General features: G+C 31.5%; 1 protein-coding gene across 2 annotated transcripts; it reads right to left on the reverse strand.

Annotated features, from left to right (window-relative positions):
- Positions 1 to 2,601: 2,601 nt before the first annotated feature.
- On the reverse strand, positions 2,602 to 7,753 carry LOC122587250 (protein IQ-DOMAIN 31-like). Of its 2 annotated transcripts, none has more exons than XM_043759363.1 (7): positions 7,670 to 7,753; positions 6,618 to 6,735; positions 5,661 to 5,927; positions 4,795 to 4,998; positions 4,365 to 4,433; positions 3,385 to 4,288; positions 2,602 to 2,959 (listed from the first exon to the last, which is right to left on the reverse strand). In XM_043759363.1, exons 2-7 carry the CDS (start codon positions 6,690 to 6,692, stop codon positions 2,928 to 2,930), a joined length of 1,551 nt encoding a protein of 516 aa, XP_043615298.1. In that variant the 5' UTR covers positions 6,693 to 6,735; positions 7,670 to 7,753; the 3' UTR covers positions 2,602 to 2,927. The 2 variants fall into 2 exon arrangements, with proteins under 2 accessions (XP_043615298.1, XP_043615299.1); XM_043759364.1 differs by lacking the exon at positions 2,602 to 2,959 and adding an exon at positions 2,972 to 3,056.
- Positions 7,754 to 15,064: the final 7,311 nt, after the last annotated feature.

The raw sequence follows: 15,064 nt of genomic DNA on the forward strand, positions 1-15,064 counted from the left end.
AGTCGTCGATTAAAATGGGTATGGACTCACGAAGGCATCCTAAGGGGAGGAGAGTCATGAAGGAGAAATTTTTTAACCTTAATCCATCAATCACATCCCTCCAACTTATTTTACTCCTACAACTCTCCCAACCAACTTTCCCAATCCAATTTTTAGACATTCATAACTTTTTCAACACTGTCAAAAAAATTTTATTTTTTTACTTTTGTATTTATATATAAATAAGTATATTTTAATTTTAAATTATATTAATAATAACGATAGAATATAGAACTTTAAACAAAATATACATTTTATACTAAAAATTAGGATTAGAACTATAATTTGTAAAACTCTAATAATTACAGAGTATTTGGTAAACGTGTAAAAGTCAGGGGGTTATAATGAAAATTCAAAAAAAAAAAAAATCTGCATAAGTTTGTCTTCTTCTTATCTAGTCTTCTAGCCCCTTCTTCCTTAACAACACATATACATATAGATTATATATATATATATATATATATATTATATGTATATATATATATATGGAAATATTAAATTAAGGACTCCTTATTTTAGGGACCATTAGGGACATTTCTCAATCATTCATTTTTCATCATCTTCGACCACCACCACCACCATCACCACCACCACACCATCCTCTCCGACCATCACCATGATCCTCTGGCAACGGCGACCACCGCCACCATGACTTACACATGTGTAAGTACAACTTACATTGTACATTGTACTTACACATGTGTAAGTTATACAACCACCATCACCATCATCATCTCCGACCACCACCATGATCCTCCGGCGACGGCAACCACCGCCACCAAGACTTACACATGTGTAAATACAACTTACATTGTACTCACACATGTGTAAGTTATACAACCACCATCATCTCCGACCACCACCATGATCCTCCGGCAACTGCAACCACCGTCACCACGATTTACACATGTATAAGTTACATGTTCCTAATGGTCTCTAAAATAAGGAGTCCCTAATATAACTTAACCCTATATATATATATATATATGGAAAAATTATTCTAAGAACCTTAAATAGACAAGAACCTTTAGAAACATTTTTCCATCAATAATTACAAGGGTAATATTGTATTTTTATATGGCTCTTTATGCACATGTGATCATTAATATAGTTGTTCACGCACATGTAATCACCACTATTTTAATTTCATTCACATATGTTCATAATTGTGATCACCAACTAATTTATTTTTATTCATGTAATATCATAATTATACATGTGTGTACATGTGCACAAACACAAAAAAAAAAACAAAAAAAAACAAAAACTTGCATACATATACTTAACAGTTTATTTATATTCGCATATGATTATAATTGTACATGCACAATATCATTAAAAAAAATTGTAAGGATATATGTGGATATATACAATTTTATTGTTCACAATATCACAGACACACATCACTAATTGAATCTTTATCTTCACAATCTATATCTATTGCTAGATCGATAACATTTAATAATAACGTCAACAACTGAAATTTGATATTAACCATCTCGATTGCACGAGACCATGGTGATTCGACGCCCCATAATATTGAAGAGTAGGTTTCAGTTGTTGTGGTTTACGACAATTACTTATCCTTTTATAAACAAAATCAAAGTATGGAGTGTTTTTGAAAAACAAAATTCAATGAATGGCAGAACGGAAATGGAATTATGTTCCTGACAGAATGTGATGATTATTCAATAATAATAATAATAATATAATAATAATAATAATAATAATAATAATAATAATAATAATAATAATAATAATAATAATAATAATAATAATAATATCTGTTGGGCTTATGTATGATAGATTTGATATGAACTAGGTCGGCCGTTCCATTTGATCCTTTAAAAACAAAACTCCCCTAACTTAGTGTGGTTTCTTTTTTGACGCCAAAATTACTACATTGTCCTTATATTATTAAGTTGATATTTGAAATTTAAATTAGCAATAATTAATGAACTTTAATTTGAACCATAGATTGAAAAATTAAAGGGTTGTGATCAATTTAAAAAGGTTTTCAAATATTTTTACTTTTTTAAAATTCTCAAAATAACTTTTGTCTATATACCTATAACGTATATATAAATTAAAGAGTTAATTTATTTATTTTTTAACTAAAAAATGGGTCCCTCACCCCCTCTCTCTCCTCAACCCTCCCACGTCTTCTGACGGCTTATGAGTCCTCCCAACCTTAGCCCGGCAGCACCGAAGCAGATGGTGACGGCGGTACCCGTCAGCGGGCTAGCCCAACCTTTCAACAACCGGCCTTGACTCCTCCACTTACAACCTTTTTTAAACTCTTTCCCTCTCCTAACTAAAGGATCCCATCAGAACAGGTTTTCATTCAGTTTTTCAAATCGTCTATTATTTTTTCATCAGAAACCCGATCAAAGATTACAAGAAAACCAAAATTCAAGAAGCAGGGGTTTATAAATAATAGCAAATAAAATGTTTGGTACCAAAGACAAAGTTTTTAATATACAAAGCGATTAGCTAAGACAGTCTTTTCTTTTAGTAGATTATTAAAATGAACGTAACTATAATAAATTACGAACGTGTACATCACGTAAGGAGGAAAGATCTAATTAACGGAAGTGCTTAAATACATTATCACAATCAAATCACACCCCCAAGATGCTCAAACCAAATAGAAAAACACATCCAACAATCTTTAAAAATGGCTACAAAACAAACCTATGGCTGCCTCCATTACTGTACATTCCAACAACATTGACTAACAACACTCATAAAAAGTATAATAAACCAACAAAATACCGCCTAAACCAACATCTGTCACAAGTTAACCAAGTAATTGTATACCACAACACAAGTTTTAACAAGGATAAGTCCATACCAAAAACTGTGGCAGATACTCTTATTTATTGCACTCATCTCCTCCACCCTCCCGAGACCACTTTTTCTGAATAAATATCAGCAAGCAACATAATCAGTAGAGGCAGCAATTTCAGCCTAGTTACTGGTCAATCAAGGTTATATTAATCTTTAACGGGTCAGATCTGTCAAATGGATTGAACAGGTCAAAAGTCATACAAATTGTATTTAATTGCATAAAACCAGTAAAATTCTTATAATTATGACAATTTGGTTATTGTATGACAATGCTTTTGTAAAACGACTAAACTTTTTTGGCTCAATCCAACCTGGCTAGTTTCAACCCATACATAAATTGTCTATTTGTTGACCTGAACCCATTTTGCCTGTTACTGAAACCTCACCTACTCACCCGTCTTGCTATATCCAGTCATATGTTACTTTATATGACAAACATTTAAAGAAACACAACTGGCAGGGTTAGGAAGTTTGATGAGAAAATGACATGCTTACCATCTCTAGGTGAAATCTGTGATTTGTTAACTCTGCTCCCTCCTTTGCCATTGGCTTGCAAAGGTTTCTGAACACGAGGTGACTGTAAGCTAAGTTTACCAATTGAGGAAGGCAGAGAATGCCGCCTGACAGAACCATTTTCGGCTCCATCTTCTGCAGCCTTTGCAGCTGCTTGTGCTCTAAGCTTAGCCTTTGCCGATTCAGTTGCTGCCATGTAGCTTGGCATGGTTGGTGTGTTCTGTGAAACACCTTCAGGATATTCCTGTTTTGATGGTAAAGACTTTCTCCTCCGTGTTTTGTGGTTTTCCTTGCCATTTGACTCCACATTTTCAATTTTCCCATTGGTTTCATTTTCAAGCGATAGTGTCTCAACAAGAGGATTAACCTCAAGTGGTTTGTTTTCTAGAGGTAGAGCCGGAAGTGATTCTGGATCAGGTTCTTTAGCCACAACATCTACATCGTTTATTTTCTCAGGTTCTGATTTTTCAGATGGCCCAGCAGAAGATACTGAAATTTTCCTAAGACTTTGCTTCACTTTATCAAGTTCACTATAAGATTGGTCTTGCACTGGTTCCACTTGGAGGGTCGATACTTTCCTTGCAGTACGTTTTGGTTTTTCATTTTCGGTGGAATTCGAAAGATTACTATTACTCTTATTATTTTTGTCAAGAATTGGTGCAGGAACTCTGCGGACACTTCTCTTTGGCCTTGCTGTTTCTGTTTCTTGAGAGAGTAATTTAGTTTGTTTTCTTTTTGGTTTTACATTAAGGGTCTTTTTGGGCTGGGGAAGTGGTTCCCAGAAGTTGGACGATGACCAACGCTCAAGCCAGTTCCTAACTGAATTGGGTTCGGCTGGATCAAACCGGATGTTCAAGGACATGGTACTGTTTGATGAAGCAACAAGCTGAAAAAAGCAATACAGTGAGTAAGACATTCACATAATAGCAATAACAATGGTATTGTAACTTTCACGTTGGTACCTTAGCCCCAAAAGCATTTGTTGATAGCTTCTCCCATTTGAGAGAATTTTGAAGCAAGTTGGCCCGTTCCTTGTATTAATAAAAGATAAAGAAGGATCAGTCATAAACAAAACAAAGCATCATTAAGCAGGAGGATTTTCCATTTGAAGTTTCTCATTTATGGAAAAAAACAAACAATTAATTATGGTATTATCCCAGATGGTCACAACTCACAAACAAGGTATTGAATAGACCTTCCAAAACTGAACGTAAGAAGCATGAATTAGAAACTTATGGATAAACTATGCTACAAGCAGCAGAAAATGTGGTGGGGAAAACAGCCTTATCAATGTAGCCGAACAAAGAAACTTATGTTTTAAAATGCGTAAAAAGATATAGCAGAAGCGAGCGAATACAGTAAGAGTATCATGAAATAAGTAAAAAGAGTTACCACATGTTCTCCTGAATTTCCCTTCTGAAGGAACCGAAAACCGTTTCCAGAAAGTCTGACTCTTTGTCCACGAACAAGTGCCTGAAGCTCTACAATAGCTCGCATACAGCTTAGAGTGGCAACAGCCTGTCTCCTTACCAGGTGACCACGAACTACTGCTTGAAGCCTTATAATGCCTTTGAGGGCCCAAAATGCCCTACGAGCCTTCGGAGTAATTTATATTAGTGAAATCATCACTTGAAACACAATTAGATTAAACTAAAGATGGGAATATCAGAATACATAAATATAACTAGGAATAAAATAATATTAGAGAAGATTCAACAAGACATGCATGCGCCAAACAAATTGTTGGATGTTGAACATATAAACATCTTAAAAAACAAAGCAATGGCATACATTCGTGTTACGGTTTTGTACAAGAACAAGAACCAAAAAAAATATAGAAATAAAAGTCTCTTATCACACATTCACACTGACACTGGAATCAGACAGACTTCATTGTAAGTTTGTAACAGTTCAGAATTAATCATGATTTTTAGCTAAACTACCCATAACTAATTAATTAGCACTTAGTAAATAACTTATAAAGATAATATAAGGTAACAAAGATGACTAATTAATCAGGCTGATTGGGTGGGGGATAGATTTGAACTCCATGACATATCTCACTATCTTCAGTTAAGTTTTCAGATTGTTCAACGATCACAAAATGACGATAGAAAATAAAAAAGAATCCCAAGAAAAATACAATGTGTTATTAACAAATTAAACTCTATTATAAACTCCTGTAGCAACAAAAGCGTAGTTTAATAAAAAGCATAGCAGTGTGTTCCTTTTAACTTAATCAAGTTCAAAAAACATACCAAATAGCCCCTGAAGGCTGCCTGAGCCTTTGTAGCCGCCTGCTCTAGTCTGATCAATTCGTCATCGCTTGCAGCATCTAAACCCAAGTTACTTCTTATATTGTCAGCTGTATCATGCATTAAATTAGCACTGGAGCTCTTCTCCAATTGTGTGTTTCCGCTGCTAAAACTGATGACATGATGAACTGGGCTGGATATCACTGTAGAATCGGCACCAATATCCTTTGACTGTGACTTGATTGACGCATTTTTCTCTAAAGTAGCATCCTTTAAAAGTAACAATATATTAGAATCCAACTATTTATTTAAGTCGGTAATTATAACAAAACAAATTGCTTCTACTTTAACTTTTTTTTCTTTGATGTGAAGAATTGCATGACAAGCACTCAATGAACAATGCTCTTAGTTTGCCACATATGACAGGTATAGACATGAATATGCAGTGCATGACTGCAAATGCAGAGACTATCCGGAAATTTTAAAAGCCAAAAAGCATACAGATAATACTCATAAATTAGTCTTGAATCATATTATATGGGCATATCCATGCATAAAGATAAGAGAGCTAACAACACCACATGTCCACATGGTAGTAACAATTCAGTGAAATGAAAGTTAAAAATTTTAGACCAGGTGGACAAAGAACAAGAGTATGAAGATGGTTCACAAGTAGACCAAAGTACTATCTTCGGGAGGTCAGCATGTTACGCAGATTTGACAACTCTGATAAAGATTTTGAGTAAGAGCAACAACTAAATTCAGATAGTTAATAAAGATATCAGTCCTAAATTTCGTATAACATATTGAGAACCATCCATACCAGCTCAGCTGCAGAGTAAAAAGAAAAAGGAACACGACATCTATGAAAATACAAGTTCCGACCCCAAGCTAATGCCAAACAGTAAGTGGTCAAGTTTTTGTAACAGCATATTATATATGGTTCTAGCAATAACTTACTTTTGAGAGATTAGACTTTGATGACTTCTTCCCAAAAAGCACAGTCTTGATCCACTTTCCCGGAGACTTCCCCATCGCTGATAAATAGATTTAATAGGCTGTGCAACCTCAAAAGTTCCTGCAATTCCATAAACGAACTCTTAACAAACTAGACAGTAAAAGGCATAGAAACCCACATAACAAAAACAAACGACTCTACTCATAAACACGTTTATATAACGACTCAATTATAAATTTTTAATATTCTGAAACTCATTTTATCCATCACTTATCGACGTATTCATTTTCGAAAAATACATTCCCAACAATGAATTCAGGTGTCGCATTAATTTTTTTTACCATGACAAGAGGGACTAATAACAAATCCTCTAGCACTATGCATAATTTTTTTTTTTTTTTTTTTTTGAACAGTTAGTTGGTGTTCGACATCAGGGAACACCTCACTGTGTAATGGTGAAGCCCTGCACGTACTCTAGACTACGAGATGTAGTCCATAAGCCGTTACAGGTGATTCAAGGAAAAAACCCACAAACTTGTCACTCCTAAGAGTCGAACCCAAGACCTATGGGAAAAACCAGGGATGCATTTGACAGGTGAGCTATCTCCATTTGCTAGCACTATGCATAATTCAAAGGACCTATGATAAACACATTTAATATACTAACAATAATAATAATGGTAATAAAATACAAAAAGAAATATTATTTATTTAACAATATATAAACCTTATATATAAGCATGAAATTATAGCAATAAGAAATACAAATACAGTAAGCAGAGTTAAACCCAGTGTGACAGTAAGGGTTTATATAGTGTGCTTCAGATCTAGAAATATAGCACCTTAATATAATTACTATTAATAATCAATTGTAAATTATAAATAGATAAAATGCTTAAAACCCTAACCTGCAAAACCACACAATCAAAATTAACTAAACTAGAAACAAAAAAAAATAAAGATTCATTATTAAGTAATGAGATAAAATTATAACAAGAGGGAATTGAAGTATAAAATGAGCTGAAATGGAAATTTACAGATTTTGTTGGAGTACCTTTTTTTTCCAGTCTGTTAAAAAATAGTAGTGAAGTGAAGTGAAGCGAAGTGAAAGAGTTGAGGGTGAGAACGAGTGTATTTGTAATTTTTTGGTTATGCTATCAATATCAGATATCAATTGTTGTTGGGACTATCATGTCACTCTAATAAAAACAAATTTTGGAATTTCCATACTTTCTTGACCGTTTCTTGGATTATTTTTTTATATTTATATCGTGAGATTTTAAATAAAAATTTGGATAAGTGATATCTTGGAAATAAAATTTGGAAATGAGATGATTACTTTAATTATTTAGGTTTTTGATATTGGAAAATCTTTCCAGATATTTTTATTGTGGAAGCAAAGGCTTATATCTAAAAAATTAATTAGATTAACACCCGGTCGGTAACCGGTTATCAAGTAAATTTAAAAGTCTTTTAACCAAAAATAAAGTTTGTTATGAAATTGAGCATAATGTTAAAGTAAAGTTTTAAATCTTGTACACTTTATGATATAACATATATATATATGTGTGTGTGTGTATAGGATAGAGATCAAATGAGAATGTACCTTGAGGAGAGAAAGGTGAGATGTTCGTTTTTTTTTAAGTTGTTTTTTGAACTTTTTTTTTCACTTTTTTCATTCTCTCTTTAATTAAGTAATTCCATTATAAAAAATTTTTTTCAAAGGCGTAGCCGTAAGCTATAGGCAAAGCCTCTCGGCTTATGGCGGAATAGCTGAGGGCGAAGCCCATTAGGTAGATCACCTCATCACCGATCACCCCCTATGACATCACCCCCTATGACCTATCACTCCAACCAGCTACCCCTTATTAATATCCTTAAAGGCGAAGCCCGTACTGTACGCTTACATGTATAACTCACTAAATCGAGTTAGAAATTTTTTATTTTTATTTATTTTTTAAAATTTTTTTATGGATTGAATTAATTAAAAAAGGAATAAAAAAAAGTGAAAAATAAAATAAATATATTACAAAAAGCTAAAAAAAAAATAAAAAACGAACATTTTTTCCCTTCTCTCCTTAAGAACCTTCTCTATAGATCTCTACTATATATATATATATTATATATATATATAATCAGTTTGATGTATATTAAGATTGTCAACACTCAACCTTACTCGAAATTCGACTTGAAACCGACTCAGGAAAATGGTCAAGGTTGTGAAATCTCAAACTGACAACCCACTAATTTGATTTTTTTGGGGCGAGGTCGGTTGACCTATTGGGTTAACAAATTAACCCGCCAACTCAAAAATATTTAAATTTATATAATACTCGTATTTTTTAATAGGTCTACTCATCAACTCATTTGCTTCGAAAACCCACAACCAATTAAATTGGGGATCAACCGGCCAACCCACTAATCCATATGACCTGGGATCCATCAACCAACCCATTTAACGCGCCATATTACTAACTCACCAACCTATGTGACCTGAAATTAACAAACCAGCCATTGCCAACCCCATTTTTTTGGTTTGGTGGTTGGGATCGCATTGAATGGATTGACAAGTTTTGGTTAATTTCAAGTCGATTTTGAAATCAAATCAGGTTCTGGTTAGGTATTTTCAACCCGCCAACCAAGCCCGTTAGCCTAAACCCGTTATAATTATATTATAATTATACTTTTATTTATTTAATGTATTATTTTACATAACGTTATTTACCAGTTTATTAGAAAAATTAAAATCGACGATTGGTGAAGTGGATCGTCATCAGCCTCACCTATTTTCATAAATAAAGTTTATAAACATCATTATCAAACTTGATTTAAGTGAAATTTTGAATCTTTTGATGAATCATCTTGCGCATATTGGGGTATGATTTTAGTTTATATAGTTGCATCGCGTTTATACATATAATCTCTATAATATCCAGTTTTAATTCTATATATTTGATATTGATTTTAGTTTCGTATTTCATGTTTTTAAAATTGATTAAGTTTTAATTGAAGTTAGCTTTTGTATAAGAAATAAATGTCCATACTTTAAGCTGTATTTCATTTCAGATGGTATTAACAATGGAAAATTTAGGGTACGTTGCATCAGGTTTATACATATTTTATGAATGTCCATACTTCCAGCCGTATTGGTTGATATTTCATTTCAATAGTTAGGATTAAAGTGTGACTTATTTTCAATGGTCTGACATAAAAATAAGGATTATTTTTTTCTTTATGCTCTAGGTTACCAATCTTGAAGCGGTTTAACTTCTTTTTTTTTCCTTTAATATTTATATTAAGATTGTTTAGTTTATTATTTTATATACTTTACATACATTTGATATTAGAGAAACAAATTTCATTCAAAGAGTAAATATTGATACATTTTACTATGAGTTTAAGTATTTTTGCTATGGCTGTTTTGGTACATTTATATTTTACTATATAATGTACATAGTAATTACTATTTTTTAAAATTATTTAATAAAATCTTTCGATATTTAGAGGGCCTAATAAAAAATATTATGCAGAGCATCTAAAATTCTCAAGACAGTGCTGATCCTTTTTAATTACAAAAGCATTCAACAAATATGTGCACTGAATTCTTTTACTAAAGGTTGTCAAATATAAAGATGAGAATTGTATAAATATATATAAATTGGAAAGAAAGTACATATAGACAATTTGCATGAACTGAAATAATATAAATATGAAGAAAACATGAAAAAATATGTATAAAAAACATTATAATTTTCACTTTTTCCTTAAAAGTTGTGATGTACTAAAATGAAAAGAAAATATTTAAATATATATGATAGTGGAGTAAAATCTTTCTTAACATTTATAAAGATCTATTATTAATTATAAATTTTGACTTTTGAGTATGTGTTTTAGGACTATAGGCAGGATCAATGTACGCTACTTTTGTATATACTGCAAGTAATTAACTTTGAAAAGGCTAGATGTCATTTAATATATAAAGTTTGACTATTTAGGTTAAATAAGTTGACTTTGATTTTAAACGGTCAAGATTAATTTGAGTGTGATTTTGAATGGTCTTGGTTACTTTATAAATTTGATTTTTTTATCTCAGCTCTACCGGCAATATATATATATATATATATATATATAATTTGGTGTGTGTTTGTTATGTTAGTTTACGGTTATTTTTGGCTTTCGATTTGAAATAAAGCAATTGCGTAAATTGTTTCGGGATTTTATATAAAAACTATGTTAATATGTAGACATTGTCAACCTTTAGTTTTGCACTTATTTTGCAATTGTCTTACACTTCGTTTTTGATCATCCATCTACCTATAATACTGTAAAAAGCACTGGTTCTATACTCTACAAAATAAATACACAACAGTAAATAAAACAAACTTTAATTAATAACTTTTTCTTGTTTTTAATGTTTTATGATACTAACATATATTATTCTATATACTTTATTAAAGCAAATGCTTGTGAATAGTGATTTATAAGGTTTAAAGCTTAATGTACAATCATTGTATCATTTTTATTAAACTTTTGAAAAATGATAAATCCTTATAAAGATTAGCCTAAAAATCCTCTTAAAATTATGAGGATGTGACATGTATTATGCACTAATTATTTTTCCTAATCTTACCCTCTGATTATTCATCTAATAGTTAGGAGTATTTTTAGACCATTCTTTTAGGAAGATTAATCATTTCTCTTATATTTTTATTAAACTTTTAAAAAATAATAGATTCTTCTAAAGATTAGCCTAAAAATCTTGTTAAAACTATAAGAATGTGACATGTATTATGCACTAATTTTTTTTTCCTAATCTTACCCCCTAATTTTACTACATGTATTCATCTAATAGTTAAGAGGATTTTTTGACCATTCTTTTAAGAGGATTAAGCAGTCTCTCTGCCTAGATAGAGATAAGACTTTCTACATCTGAATCTCCCTCATACACCATCGAAATATTGGAACTCAAAAATCTTAAAAAACAACAATGGGTGTCACATTTATTTATTTATTAAACTTTTTAAAATCTTAATCCTTATAAATAGTAAAGTGGCAGAACTTAATGGTATTACTTACAGAAATATATATTATATATATATGATATGGTAAATGTTTGAGCGAACCTATCACAATTCATACCCATAGGAGTTTTAATTAGGTGTTTGTAAGTTCAACGCAATTATACTGACATAATGAAACCGTATCAACACGATAATGAGGTCCTGCAACGCGGGGCATTGAACTTACTTCCTTAGTCTAACAGTCAAATAATCCTACTTGAATTTGAAAGGTCATGAATCGGATAAGCTCAAGTCAGGTTATAAGTAAATCATCCGACATGGTTTATTCTCGTATACTTAATCCTTATCTTTTTCAACTAACATAAACATAAATACAAAGATATGGAATAGTTATTAATTATCTTTTTTATATATATAAATAAACAAGAAAAGAAAATATTAAGTATTTATTATTTTATTTTTTATTTTTTTTATATAACTACTTTTAATTAATTATTTATTTTCTAAAATTATTTAGATGACAAAAATATAACAAACAGTACAAACTAATATAATTTTTTAGAAATAATTTTTTTTTTAAAATGAATCGATTAAAAAATAGTATCTTTATAAAGATGGGCTAAAAACAGCCTTCTCTGGCAGCGACGTCAAAAATTTGATGTGTAGTTTTTGCGTTACTTTTATTTAATCTTTTTTGTTCATAAAAATCAACCGAGTTTTAAATTTATAAAACTAGGCTATACCAATATCTAGACTATTATACACAGGCAGTGTACCTTATTGTTTATAATATAGTTATCAGTAAGTTTAGGACCAAACACAGAGAAAACGATAGTTTATCAATCTTAATAATAGTATTATGTTTAATCCAGAAAAGTGAGGGTTTTGTGACCAAGTTATCACGTTGCTTGCCAACTACTTGTGATGCATTTGAAAACATTAACTATAATTAAACTGGTTTTAATAATGCCATTGAATTTGAAAAAAATTCTTTTTATAGATTCATTTTTAGCATTTAGGAAACCATTTGAAATATTTAACCTTTAATGTCTACACAATTTATTTTATAATTGGGTACTCCTGCAATTAGTTGGTCTCGATGAAGCTCATTTAATTTGTAACTTCTCCATCTACTATGTTTCCTTTTTCGATTTTCTTTTATGCAAATCTTATGTACTTTTTACTAGCATCATGCTAGTTTTGATATAATAAATCTTGTTTTTCGGAAAAAAAAAAAGTAATCACGGATCCAATTATTATAATATATATGTGGAGAATGAGTTGTATAAAAATAAAACTTAACTTAATGTTGTAATCTTGACTTTTTGGAGTCATGAAGCACCATTCTTTCTTTTTTAAAATATTCTTCTACAACTTTCAATAAACTACCACTTCAACAAAGAATTTTAACAAACCATCATTTTTACTAGCATAATTTATATCTACCCAACTATCTTAATCAACTAAGCAAACCAAGATCTTTCAGTTCCTACACAAATGCTAGCTTTAAATTTTAGAAACATCATGCGCATGGTTATATGCGTATGAACGAACAATAACATAATTTCATGATACTTTTCATGGGAATAAAATTATCAAAACCATTATATAACAACTTTTATAATACAACTTCGACGTAGAAATATTATTCATATGAAACCATGCTTACTTTCGTAAAGTTGTAAGTGGATGTACAAGAATTAGCAAAGTAACCTTATGGATATTAATGGACATACAACATACTTTAAATTATTTATATTATAGTAACAAAGTGATTTGTGGTGTTGATGTTTTGAGAACAAGAGTTAAAACAAAGTCGAAAGCTTCACGGTTGTTAATGGTAACTTGAATATAGATCAACGAAACTTTACGAGATTTTGAGTAACTGTTTTGGCAGTGTCTATGAATTGTTTGTGATTGAAAGTAAAAGTGGAGGTGTTGGTGAATGTAATTTTTAACTGAGACGAAACCGAAAGCTTACGTATGTCAATGGTAACTTGGAACAGAGCTACGATAACATAAACTTGTTTTGTGGATGATGATATATGGTGGTTGTGGCGCAGTAACCGAAGAGAAATAGGAATAGGAGTAGTTACTAAATATTGGATCCCCTGTGCACACTTTTCTTCTTCGAACGCGTCTTGGTTTTATAGCCATGAAAATCAATCGAGCCTTATCACTATGAGATTATTGTTAGGGTAGCATGTTCCCCATAAAGATGAATAGTGGGTGTTGCCTCCTTGAAACAGCTCCATTCCACTCTCTTGCTATCGTATGAAGCTTTCCTTGATGCTTAACTAAATATGTATAATATTAACGTTATCGGTCACCGTCGAAACCGTCGCCGTATCATTGGGGACATACATTTTGTTCGATTTAAAATTCTATTCAAAAATACATATATTAAAGTAAACAAATTAATCCAAACACTTCCATATTCCAAAACATAAACAACACACCGAAACACTACTCCCACAATAACCTTGTTCACAAACCGACACTATCTTTACCTATCAATCAACCATTCAACCATGATAGTAATAATCCCCAACCCAATCTTCTTACATCCCCCACCCAACCAAATGGGTCATCATTTCCATAAAGCCACAAAAGCAATCCAATTTATTCGCCACCATCATTGCTACAATAGGTTGAGTTGTTTTCATAATAACCAAGTTTTCATCTTAAATCACAACTGCACCACCACCCCTTTTGCTCAAATTCATGAAACAATAATTGAAAAGACAACAACGCAATTATCGATTCAAGCCAATAAAACAGCTTTAGGGATGACTATTATGCAGCGGTAATTGCAAACAAAAAGGGAGCACCGCTTACTCAAGAACTGATAAATTTAGGAAATTTTCAATTATAGCTCATGTTGATCATGGAAAGTCATTACTGACCGCCTTCTAGAACTTATTGGCACTATTATAAGAGGCCATGGTGTTCCTGTTAGACCGATAGGAGTAGCCGGTTAGTTTTTGTTTTTTTCGTCCGGAACACCCACATCGGCCCAAGAGGGGGTTCCACTCCCTTAATTCGTGTGCCCCGTTGGAATTCGAACGCGTCCCACGTTTTGGATTTTTGTGGCAATATGACCACTGGCTTCCTAGATAAACAAACTAAATTACTGTTTTTTAAAAAAAATTCATGTACTTATCTATAAACCCTTATAAAACATATTGAATTCTTCTATTTAAGGAAATTCAGCAATTCTTTATCTCCAAAATACCCCTATTTCTTAATTTTAATTACCATATACACTTAATCTATACTTTTATACTATCTAATAAAAATACAACTCTCTTTTTAAATAACATTAATAATTAAATTACACTACAAGATTTTTATCTATTAAAATATCTTCATTAACCTTTTAAATCAATTGTGTTTACATCAATTATCTACACCATTTGACGTCGCCT

This window comes from Erigeron canadensis, chromosome 2 (genome assembly GCF_010389155.1).
Source record: "Erigeron canadensis isolate Cc75 chromosome 2, C_canadensis_v1, whole genome shotgun sequence".
NCBI lineage: Eukaryota > Viridiplantae > Streptophyta > Magnoliopsida > Asterales > Asteraceae > Erigeron > Erigeron canadensis.

Bases quoted from the DNA above. Each gene is read 5' to 3' on its own strand.
- LOC122587250 (XM_043759363.1), bottom strand. From the start codon at position 6,692: ATGGGGAAGTCTCCGGGAAAGTGGATCAAGACTGTGCTTTTTGGGAAG. The intron at 5,928-6,617 runs GTAAGTTATTGC...TTACTTTTAAAG, and splicing joins CAAAGTCTAATCTCTCAAAA to GATGCTACTTTAGAGAAAAA. The intron at 4,999-5,660 runs GTATGTTTTTTG...ATTACTCCGAAG, and splicing joins CAGCCTTCAGGGGCTATTTG to GCTCGTAGGGCATTTTGGGC.